Source organism: Hemitrygon akajei, chromosome 8, assembly GCF_048418815.1.
Source record: "Hemitrygon akajei chromosome 8, sHemAka1.3, whole genome shotgun sequence".
Classification (NCBI taxonomy): Eukaryota; Metazoa; Chordata; class Chondrichthyes; order Myliobatiformes; family Dasyatidae; genus Hemitrygon; species Hemitrygon akajei.
Window position 1 is genome coordinate 120,801,400 of NC_133131.1, and position 12,681 is coordinate 120,814,080.

Genomic DNA, 12,681 nt, shown 5'->3' on the forward strand with positions numbered 1-12,681 from the left:
ACAGTGCTTTGCAAACTCATCATGGTGTGAAACAAGGCCCTGCAAATGCAAGTTATTTCAGCTTCAATTCATGATTGGACTGGATGACTGAAAAATTGCAAATGTAACTTCACTATTTAAGAAGGGTCGGAAGCAGAGGAAAGGAAACTATCAACCTGGTAGCCTGACATCAGTGGTTGGGAAGTTGTTGGAATCGATTGTTAAGGATGAGATTACGGAATACCGGGAGGCACATGACAAGATAGGCCAAAGCCAGCGTGGTTTCCCGAAAGGAAAATCCTGTCTGACTAACCTACTGCAATTTTTTGAGGAAATTAGAAGCAGTGTAGACAAAGGAGATGCAGTAGATGTGGTGTACTTGGATTTTCAGAAGGCCTTTGACAAGGTGCCACACATGAGGGGGCTTAGCAAGATAAGAGCCCATGGAATTACAAGGGAGTTACTAGCATGGGTGGAGCATTGGCTGATAGGTAGAAAACAGAGAATGGGAATAAAGGGATCCTAGAATTCGATGGTCATGGAGAAGTTGGAGAATTTGATGTTCATGCCAAAACGTTGACTGTTTATTTCCACGGATGCTGCCCGACCTGCTGAATTCCTCCAGCATGTTGTACGTGTCCTATTCTCCTTGGCTGCCGGTTACCAGTGGAGTTCCACAGGGGTTGGTATTGGGACTGCTGCTTTTTATGATGTATGTCAATGATTTGGACTATGGGATTAATGGATTTGTGGCTAAATTTGCCAATGATACAAAGATAGGTGGAGGAGCGGGAAGTATTGAGCAAACAGAGAGCCTGTAGAGAGAATTAGATAGTTTAGGAGAATGGGCAAAGAAGTGACAAATGAAATAGAATGTTGGAAATTGTATGGTCATGCACTTTGGTGGAAGAAATAAATGGGCAGATTATTATTTAGATGGGGAAAGAATTCAAAATGCAGAGATGCAAAAGAACTTGGGAGTCCTTGTGCAGGATACCCTAAAGGTTAATCTCCAGGTTGAGTTGGTGGGGAAGAAGGCAAGTGCAATGTTGGCATTCATTTCTAGAGATATAGAATATAAGAGCAGGGATGTGATGTTGAGAATCTATAGGGCACTCATGAGACCACACTTGGAGTATTGTGTGCAGTTTGGGGCTCCTTATTTTAGAAAGGATATACTGACCTTGGAGAGGGTTCTGAGAAGATTTGCAAGAATGATTCCAGGAATGAAAGAGTTACCATATGAGGAACGTCTGACAGCTCTTGGGCTATATTCCTGGAGTTCAGGAGAATGACGGAGGATCTCATAAAAACATTCCGAATGTTAAAAGGCCTAAACAGGTTAGATATGGCAAAGTTATTTCCCATGGTAGAGGAGTCTAAGACAAAAGGACACAACTTCAGGATTGAAGGACGTCCATTTAGAACAGAGATCCAGAGAAATTACTTTAGTCAGAGGATGGTAAATCTGTGGAATTTATTGCCACGAGTGGCTGTGGAGGCCAAGTCATTGGGTGCATTTAAGGCAGAGATAGATAGGTTCTTGATTAGCCAGAGCATCAAAGGGTATGGGAAGAAGGCAGGGGAGTGGGGATGGCTGGACAAATTAGATCAGCCCATGATTGAATGGCAAAGCAGAGTTGATGGGTCAAATGGCCTTCTTCTGCTCCTATATCTTATGATTTTATGATAAAGCAATGGGAAAATTAGAGTACTTTATCAAACAGATCACAAAGAATACTATTATTAAATACAGAGTATTCTTTTCATCTTTGAAATGACCATGTATATAGTCTATTCACAAATCCAGTGTATTAATTATTCATTTTAAAAGTGGAGTGGTGTATCATGTTCTGAAATTTAAGCAAATAATACTAAAACAACTTAGGTTAATTGAATGAAACCGAGAGTGCATTCAAGGAATATTAAGTCGAAGATGTGGCTTATGTGCATAAATGTTAAATCCAACAGTTACATTTTACCAAGGATGTAATGAGTCTTCAGGAGTGATATTGGCTATCTGAGTGAAAGGGCAAGGACATGGCAGATGGAATATGATATATGAAAACATGTAAGGTCATCCACTTTGAGGTGTAAAAGAGATACAGAATTTTTTATGTAGTGAGCAACTGTGTAGTTTTTATGTTTAAAGGGACTTGGGTGTACTTGTAATCATGTGACTAAAAACAAACATGCAATTACAATTGGTGATTAAAAAAATAAATTGAATTTACTTTATTACTTACATCCCTTACGTACATGAGGAGTAAAAATCTTTATGTCTTCGTCTAAATGTGAAATGTGCAATTTATAGTAATTTGTAATGAATAGTATGTACAGTAGGACAGTCAATATAACATAGAAATACAATTGGATCAGTGTGAATTAATCAGTTTGATGGCCTGGTGGAAGAAGCTGTCCTGGAGCCTGTTGAACATTAAGAACATAAGAAATAGGAGCAGGAGAAGGCCATCCGGCCCATCGAGCCTGCTCTGCCATTCACTAAGATCATGGCTGATCTGTCAGTAAACTCAGCTCCATCTACCTGCCTTTTCCCCATAACCCTTAATTCCCCTATCTAACTATATCTTAAATATATTTAGTGAAGAAACCTCAACTGCTTCCCTGGGCAGAGAATTCCACAGATTCGCCACTCTCTGGGAAAAACAGTTCCTCCTCATCTCCATCCTAAATCTTCTCCCCTGAATCTTGAGGCAATGTCCGCTAGTTCTAGTCTCACCTACCAATGGAAACAACTTTCCTACTTCTATCTTATCTATCCCTTTCCAAATTTTGTATATTTCTATAAGATCCCCTCTCCTTCTTCTGAATTCCAGACAGTATAGTCCCAGGGAACTCAATCTTTCCTCATAGGTTAACCCCTTCATCCCTGGAATCAACCAGGTGAACCTCCTCTGCACTGCCTCCAAAGCCAGTATATCCTTCCTCAAGTATGGAGACCAAAACTGTACACAGTACTCCAGTTGCGGCCTCACCAGTACCCTGTATAGTTGCAGCATGACCTCCCTGCTCTTGAATTCAATCTCCCTAGCAATGAAGGCCGACATTCTGTTTGCCTTAATAACCTGTTGTACCTACAAGCCAAGTTTTTACGATTCATGAACAAGCACTCCCAAGTCCCTCTGCACAACAGCATGCTGCAATCTTTCACCATTCAAATAATAATCTGCTCTTCTATTGTTCCTTCCAAAGTGGATGATCTCACATTTAGCAACGTTGTATTCCATCTGCCAGACCTTGACCCACTCACTTAACCTATCTATATCCCTCCGCAGACTCTCCAAATCCTATGTACAATTTGTTTTTCCACTCAGTTTAGTGTCATCGGCAAATTTTGCTACGCTACACTCAGTCCCCTCTTCCAAATCGTCAATGTAAATGGTAAACAGCTGCGGGCCCAGCACCAACCCCTGCAGCACCCCACTCACCACTGACTGCCAACCGGAGAAACACCCATTTATACCAACTTTCTGCCTTCTGTTGGTTAACCAATCCACTATCCATGCCAATACACTTCCTCCGACTCCATGCATCCGTATCTTATTTATAAGTCTCTTGTTGATCCTGGCTTTTATGCTGTAGTACTGTTTCCTGGATGGTAGCAGCTGGACAGTTTGTGGTTGGGGTGACTTGGGTTCCCAATGATCCTTCGGGCCCTTTTTACACACCTGTCTCTGTAAATGTCCTGAATAATGGGAAGTTCACACCTACACATGCGCTGGGCTGTCCGCACCACTCTCTGCAAAGTCCTGCGATTGAGGGAAGTACAGATCCCATACCAGGCAGTGATGCTCTCAATTGTGTCCCTGTAGAAAGTCCTTAGGATTTGGGAACTCGTGCCAAACTTCTTCAACCGTTTGAGGTGAAAGAGGCGCTGCTGTGCTTTTTTCACCACACAGCCCGTTATGTACAGACCACGTGAGATCCTCGGTGATGTTTATGCCAAGGAACTTAAAGCTGTTCACCCTCTCTACCCCAGAGCCACTGATGTCAATGGGGGTTAGCCTGTCTCCATTCCTCCTATAGTTCACAAGCAGCTCCTTCTCTGTAGCTGCCTCATTATTATTTGAGATTAGGTCAATCAATGTAGTATCATCAGCAAATTTAATTAGCAGATTAGAGCTGTGGGTGGCAACAGTCATGGGTATACAATGTATAAAGAAAGTGCCTTAGGACACAGCCCTGAGGGGCACCTGTGTTGAGGGTCAGAGGAGCAGAGGTGAAAGAGCCCACTCTTACCAAGTGTTGGCGATCTGACAGGAACTCCAGGCTGAGGTCTCTGAGCTTCTTGCCGAGCCTGGAGGGAATTATGGTGTTGAATGCCAAACTGTAGTCCAAGAGCAGCACTCTCACATAAACATCCTTTTTCTCCAGATGTGTGAGGACAGTGTGTAGAGCTGTGGCTATTGCATCATCTATCGATTGGTTGTGTCGGTAGGCGAATTGTAGGGGGTCCAGTTTGGGTGGTAGCAAGCTGCAGATGTAGTCCTTGACCAGCCTCTCAAAGCATTTGCTTATTATTGAGGTGAGTACGACAGGACACCAGTCGTTCAGACATTTTACCTTGGACTTTTTAGGTACAAGGACAATAATGGATGTTTTGAAGCAGGAGGGCACTCACTCTACACTGGAAAGGGAGAGATTAAAAATGTCTGTAAACACACCTGCCAGTTGTTTTGCTGACACTCTGAGTACCCGCCCTAGGATACCATCCAGTCCTGCAGCCTTGCGACTGTCCACTTGTTGGAAACACCTGTGTACTTCAACCTTAGAGATGACCAAGGTGCAGGTCTCCTCGGGGGCTAAATTGTATGTGAGCATTTATTACAAGTGGATTTGAGTTCATGAGCAAAGATGTCACTGCACCTGTCTGAGGCCTTGGTAAAACTCAAGTCAAGTCAAGTTTATTTTCATTGAACTGTATACATGTATATACGTAGATAACCATATAAAGTATAGAGAGACCAGATGTTTCTCCGAACCAGGTTGTAAAGCACAGTAATACACATAACACACAATAACTAATGAAGGTAAGGATAAAATCTGTACCTCAACTATTGTGTACAGTTTGGTTTCTTTATCTAAGAATGTTTTTGATATGTAAGACATGCAGTGAAGATTCACTATTTTGATTCCAAGAATACTGGACTTGCTGTAGGAGAAGAATTTAGATAGACTGGTCTTTCATTCTCCAGATGTAAAATAATAAGGGAAAGATCTTATTTAAACATAATTTTTAGAGGGCTTGCTTGACAAACCTGTAGGGAGTTTATTTCCCCAAGCTGAGAAGGACAGAGCCCCAGGGATCACAGTGTCAAAATAAGGATATGATGGAGAGAAATTCTTAATGCAGAGGTAAGGAAAACTTTGGAATACTCCACCCTGGAGTACTACAAAGCCTTAGTTGTCAGGTTTATTAAGCAAAGAGATTGATAGATTTCTTAAGGTTTATAGGAACTGAGGAATATGGGGATTGTAAAGAAAATTGGCATTGAGTTGGGTGATCTTGATATCTGGCACAGCAGCTCAAAGGCTGTATTGCTCCTTCTAATTCTTATGCTTATCTACTACTACTCTCTGGCTCATATTTATTTAAAAAATTGAACTCCAATTTAAAAGAGACTATTAAGACTGATCAAATTTTAAACCCACAACTGCATATTTTAATATGATGTCTTGGCTTTAGTTGTGGGAAATATGTTAATTCTGACTTTAGAAGGAAGTGACCGGATGCTTGAAGAAATGTGAGCCAAGGAAACTAAATTCTGTTTAGATAAGATCTTTCCCTTATTATTTTTCATCTGGAGAACAAAAGACCAGTCTATCTAAATTCTTCTCATACAGCAAGTCCAGTATTCTTGGAATCCAAGTAGTGAACCTTCACTGCACATCTTACATATCAAAAATATTCTTTCTTAGATAAAGAAACCAAACTGCACTCAACACTCCAAGTTAGGTTTCACCAATGTCTTATGCAACTTCAACATAACAGCCCATCTCCTGTACACAATACTTGGGTTTATGAAGACCAATGTGCCAAAAGCTTTCTTTATGACCCTATCTACCTGTATTGCCAATTTCAATGATTTATGGACCTGTATTCCCATGTCCCTTTGTTCTACCGCACTCCTCAGTGTCCTACTGTGTAACACCTACCATTAGTGGTTCTAATGAAGTGAAACATCTCTCACTTGTCTGCATTTAATTCCATCTGCCATTTTTCAGCCCATTTTTCCAGCTGGTCCAGATCCCGCTGCAAGTTCTGATAGTCTTCCTCACTGTCCACTATACCCACAATCCTGGTGTCATCTGCCAATGCAGTTAACTACATTATCATCCAGATCATTGATATTGATGCCGAACGACAACAGCATCAGCACCAATCCCTGTAGCACTTCATTACTCACAGGCTTCCAGTCAGAGAAGCAACCATCTACTACTACTCTCCAGCTTCTCCCACAAAGCCAGTGTCTAATTCAATTTACTAACTCATCTTGAATATCGAGTGACTGAACCTTCTTGACCAACCTCCCATGTGGGTCCTTGTCAAATGCCTTGTTAAAATCTATGGTAGACAACATCTACTGCCTTGTTTTCATCAACTTTCCTGGTAACTTGCTTGAAAACACTGTAAGATTGGTTAGACATGGCTTACCACGCACTAAACCATGCTGACTGCTTTATCAGTCCATGTCTATTCAAATAATCATATATCCAGTCCCTTACAATACCTTCCAATAACTTTCCCATTACTGATAGGCTCACCAGCCTGTAAGTTCCTGGTTTATTTTTGGAGCCTTTCTTAAACAGTGGAGCAACATTGTTCAGTCCTCCAATCCTCTGGTACCTCACCTGTCGCTAAGGATGATTTAGCTATTTCTGCCAGGGCCCCAGCAATTTCTGTACTTGCCTCCTGTAGGGTCCAAGGGAACACCTTGTCAGACCCTGGGAATTTATCCACTCTAATTTGCCTCAGGACAGCAAACACCTCTTCCTCTGTAATCTGAATAGGATCCATGAAGTTGATGCCAGTTTGCCTCACTTCAATAGACTCTGTGTCTGTCTCCTGAGTAAATACAGGTGCTAAACAATAGTTCTCCATCTCTTTTCACTCCATTTTGATGGATTACCATTCTGCTCTTCTGGAGGACCAACTTTGGCCCTTGCAATTCTTTTGTTCTTAACATATCTGTAGAATCTCTTAGGATTCACCTTTACCTTGTCTGTTAGGGCAACCTCTTGCCTTCTTTTAGCCCTCCTGATTTCTTTCTTGTGTTCTCTTGCATTTCTTATATTCCAAACACCTCATTTGCTCCTACCTGCCTAAACCTGCTATGCATCTCCTTTTTTTTCTTAATCAGGGCTTCAATTTAGTTCCTCTCACCTGTAATCTTTACCTTTTATTCTGACAGGCACATAAAAGCTTTGTACTCTCAAAATTTCACTTTTGAAGTCCTCCCACTTTTCAAGTACACTTTCCTCAGAATACAGTCTGTCCCAATCCATATTTGCTAGATCCTTTCTGATACCATCGAAATTGGCCATTCTCTAATTTAGAATCTCAACCTGCGGACCAGACCTATCACTTTGCATATTTACTTTGATGCTAAGGGGTTAATGGTTTATAGATGCAAAGTGTTCCCCTACATAAACTTCTGTCACTTGCCCTCTCTCATTCCCTAACAGCAGATTAAGTATCACATGCTCTCTCATTAATCAATGCATTGATTCAGCAAACTTTCCTGAACACGTTTGACAAGCTCTATCCCATCTAGCCCTAGTCAATATGTGAAAAGTTGAAATCACCCACTATAACTTGAAACAAGAAAGTCTGCAGATGCTGGAAATCTAAACAACCTACACAAAATACATGAGGAACTCAGCAGGCCAGGCAGCATCTATGGAAAAGAGTAAAGAGTCGATATTTCTAGCCAAGACCCTTCATCAGGACTGGAAAAAAGGATGAGAAGTTAGAGCAAGAAAATGGGGGGAGGGGGAAGGAAGAAGTAGAAGGTGGTGTGTGATGTGAAACTGGGAGAAAGGGAGGGGTGGAGTAAAGAGCTGGGTAGTTGATTGGTGAAAGAGATAAAGGACTGGTAAAGAAGGTGCACATGGACAAAGAGTTGGAGGGCAGCAGTGTTCACAGACGGGGAGCAGCGAGAGAGGGTTTCACTGAACTGTTGAAGGGAAGATTTAAACTACTTCAGGGTAGGCTGAAACCCTTCATCAGGACCAATTAAGTGACCCACCAGAAGAAGTGGGCCTGGTGGCTACCCATTTCAATTCTACTTCCCATTCTGATATATATTCCCATATAAACGTTAGTCTATGGTCTCCTCTACTGCCGTGATGAGGCCACACTCAAGTTGGAGGAACAATACCTTGGATTCCAACTGGGTAGCCTCCAACCAGATGGCATGAACATTAATTTCTCAAACTTCTGGTACTTGACCCCCACCTCCCCACTATTCCCACCGTATCTCCTTCCCTACCCATCACCTCCCTCTGGCCCTCCTCCCCCTTCTCTTTTTTCCATGGTCTTCTGTCCTTTCCTATCAGTTATCCCCTTCTCCAGCCTCTTAACCCTTTCACCAGTCAACTTCTCAGCTTTTTACTTCACCCCTCCCCCTCTCCTGGTATCTACCACCTTGTACTTCTTCCTCACCACCCCCCCCCCCCCCATCTACTTGCTCTACTTTTGCATCTTTTTTCCACAGCACCGATGAAGCGTCTTGGCCCAATACGTCGACTATTTACCCTTTTCTACACATGCTGCCTGGCCTGCTGAGTTCCTCCAGCATTTTCTGTGTTTTATATGACACCCTTTGTTTTTCGATCTTGCTGCAAATTTGTTTCTCTAAATCCCTCGGACTCTTGGGTGATCTCTAATATATCCCCATTAATGTGGTCAAACTTTTTTTGTTTCACAGCTCCATCCATAATGCCTCACTAGATGAGTTCCCCAGTCTGTCCTGACTGAGCATTACCGTGACATTTTCCCTGACTAGTAACACCACCCCTCCTCCTTTAATCCCTTCCACTCTGTAGCACCTAAAACAATGGAGCCCCAGAATATTGAGCTGCCAGTGCAGCCTCCTCTGCCCCCACCACAAACAAGTCACACTAATGGCTGCAATATCATAATACCGTACCAAGTGTTGATCTATGCTGAGTTCATCTGCCTTTCCTACGAAACTTCTTGCATTGAAATGTACGCAGCTCATGACATTAATCAAACCGTGCTCAACCTTTTGATACCTGACCTTGTCTGAGGGATAACAACATGTCTCCACAACTTCTCCACTAATTGTCTTGGCACTCTGGTTCCCACCCCCCTGCAACTCTAGTTTAAACCCCATCGTGCAGCACTGGCAAACCTTCGCCCTAGGATATTAGGTGGAAACGTCTTTTCTGTACAGGTCCCAGCTTCCCTGGAAGATAGCCCAATGATCCACAAATCTTATGTCCTTTCTCCTACACCAACTCCTCAGCCACGGGTTAAAACTGTAAAACCTTCCGATTTCTAGCCTCACGGGCACGGGTATCAGTTCTGAGCTTAATTTAGCTCCCTGAACTCTCGTAGAACTTCGTCACTCTTGAATTGACTTTTTTTTACACCCTTCACACACGAGCAGTAAAATCTTTACGTTACGCCGCCTCCTGCTACGGACAATCACTTCGGCAATTTGTTTTTCACCCTAAGCTTCTGCAGTCTTGTGTGTCACCAATTTAAATTCTTCATTTATTCTTTCTGAAGGTCTTAATTTTCAAAACGTCCTTTTATTTCTGCGTATGATTGCTGGGTAGCCTGTGCAACAGACCTGCAGCATTTTCTTGCCATTTCATATTTAACCAAAAAAAAACCCCACGCTCTATTAAACACTCATCTTACTGGAATGGTATCTACATTGACATTACGTTACAGGTACACTAAACACATTTGCAGGTATTGCCTGGGTTTGCTTTAGTTGGACTCTGTCAGATGTTAAGGACGGATTCCACCGAGTTCCGTCCCGACTTCCGCAGTCCTTCCCGGGATCCCTAGCGAGCGGTTCCCGGAAGCCGCTGACTTTTCATGTGCTGCCTTCCCAGCTGGGTCTCTCTGCAGTCGGTAGGCGCTGTTTGTGTTAGCAAGCAAAGTAGGGTACAATCTTGTACTACTATCTGTGCGATGAAATAAATCTTTGTCACGGTTAATGTTACTATTTATGCTTTTTTGGGGAGGGTAAAGAAGGTAACGGATTTGTGTAAATAGGGTTTCTATCAGTCTGTGTCTGATGAATGTCCTCTGCTTAATCTGACAAAGGTTTTGTTTTCTCTCTCTTTCTTTAGACTATATTTCAGATGCAGCCCACAGTTCCTCATTCGAAAGGGTAAAATGTCTGTAAAATTTGTATCTAGGGAGCTCTTCCAGATCGTGGATGACTTGCTTTCTTTCCAGTTTTGAGCTGGCTGATTGGGCCAAATGTGAAACACAAAGGTGGGAATGAAATTGTTTGGTGGGCTGGGGAGGTGGTAGGGGCGAGTAAGTCCTACTTTCAGTAATTATGGGTTGGGGATTCTATAAAGTTGGTGGCAAAAAGACTTACCGGTATTGTTCCTTGATTCCTGCCCTTGTTTTTCATTATTTTACCTGCCACCAGTCAATCTTGCATACCTTGCACCAGGCACTACTTTGCCTCTCTCTTCTTTGCTCTCCACCCTAGCTCTGTCAAAAACTGCGGTTGTAACCTGACTCTTTCTGCAGTTGTGACAAAAAAAAAACACCACGGTAAAGAAAACACTAAAAATTGGTGTCACTAGTAGGTCAAAATTTTGGATGTGTTTCCATTTGATTGCCTGATGGTGCCTTGTTGATTTGAAACCTTCGACAAGTGTTAAGTTATAAAATAGCTCCGAGACAAGCCCTGCAGCCCAGCTCGTCCTTGTTGGTCAAAGTAATTGCAAAGGTAGTCTGCCAATTGTAGGTAGTAAGGTAACAGTACTCCTAAAGCATGTTTGGAAAAGTAGTTCATACTTATCAATTCACAAATGGTTGTAAAATTTCAAAATGTTATAAGTAATGGCATTTGCTAACAGAAAAATAAATGGCTAACTATTACAGTTGCTTGTAAATATTTAAGAAACTTAAGGTTATGCGTTTTCTTTCATTTCTTTATTACTGGCACAATTACTTTTCCTTTCCTCCATATATAGGTTTGAAAGATTGTAACCAGGTGGTATATCAGTCGTAATATTAGAGAAATATGGCAAGTACAGTGGCAACACGGTTGATGCACATGTACACTGGCGGAACAAAAGTTTATTTTTTTCCAAATTTTTTCCCTGTTGCACTTTTGAAGATAACCCATCTGAGATTCAACACTTCCCATCGTCATTGTTCAACTGAGATAAACCAAAAACAAGAAAATGGAGTGTTAATAAACAACTTGACTGTTATGGGTGTGGATATTAAGATGGCCAGGAAGAGACAGCCAGGAGTGTTCAGAAAATTGGTTACAAATGAAAAATGTCTTGCAGAATTCTTGAGAAGTAAAGGTGCCAATAATAAAGCCATTGCCAGTATTATTTCAAGATACCCTCGAGCCATTACACGTTCCTTTACCCACCTTGAAGAAAGATGGCAATTATGGCGAAGCATTTTTAAGACTGATTCTGAGATCATAAGTATCATTCAGCGTTCTCCAGAATCATATTTTCGTTCAAGTGATAATGAAAATCTTGAAAAAAATATCTACTTTCTTTGCTCTCTTGGTTTGATGACAGCTGATTTGCATCGTATATTGACTACTGCTCCACGAACATTTTCAAACAGCTTGGAACTAAACAAACAGATGGTAACATTTCTGCAAGATCTCGCTGTTAGTTTGGGTCATGAGATTCCACGTGAATTTGTGAAACGGATTATCGCTAAAAATGCCTATATACTTATTAGAAGCACTAAACGAATAAAAACAAATGTAGATTTTTTCACAGAGGCACTTAAACTAAGCAATAGTGAACTCATAAAACTACTTCAAGGGGATGGTGCTGAGGTTTTGGACCTTTCCAGTGACTACATGAAAAGAAATTTCATGAATATAGCAGAACAGTTACAGTCCTTAGGGTGCACAACTGAAGAAGTGAAGAAATTTTTCTTGGACTATCCACCAGCATTTTATGCTTCCTTTTCAAAAGTTTCCAACAAAATAGATTGTCTCCTGCAAAAGGAAATTAATATTAAGCAGCTATTAAAGAAGCCCAGAGTATTGGAATTCAGTGCAGAGAATTTGAAAAACCGCATAGAGGAACTGGGAAGAGTTGGATATGACTTTAGAAAACATGGAATTACAATTTTGGATTCTAGTAGAAGACGATTTGAAGCAAAATTAAAGAAGTTAAATACAGTGGAATAGATTTGATCCTCTGCCTTGTTGTGTCTTATTCAATAAATCCTAAAGAGTTATTTTTAAAACTAATTTGGCTCTTCAGTTTTTTTATTGTGCATATGAAGTGCTGAGTGGTATAGAAATAAAAAGTATACATATTTTGCATTAATACTCATTTGTAAGCTGATGTCAAATGTAAAGATTCCAATTATCAGTAGCAGTTGCTTTGCACTTTCGTATCTGTATTGAAATAACCATGAATTTGTGAAATTGTTCAAGAATTCTTACTATGAACTGAACATTATTTTACAGC

The 12,681-nt window shown here is 41.3% G+C and overlaps 1 protein-coding gene across 7 annotated transcripts in view; it reads left to right on the forward strand.

The window, feature by feature from the left end:
• Positions 1-12,458, forward strand: part of LOC140732209 (transcription termination factor 1, mitochondrial) — a 20,919-nt gene extending 8,461 nt beyond the window's left edge. For 2 of the 7 annotated variants that reach the window (XM_073054497.1, XM_073054498.1), the window contains exon 2: positions 11,197-12,458. In XM_073054497.1, coding sequence (XP_072910598.1) covers positions 11,247-12,395 — 1,149 coding nt within the window. In that variant the 5' untranslated portion in view covers positions 11,197-11,246 and the 3' untranslated portion in view covers positions 12,396-12,458. The other 5 variants (XM_073054493.1, XM_073054492.1, XM_073054496.1 and 2 more) reach the window with 5 other exon arrangements.
• Positions 12,459-12,681: the final 223 nt, after the last annotated feature.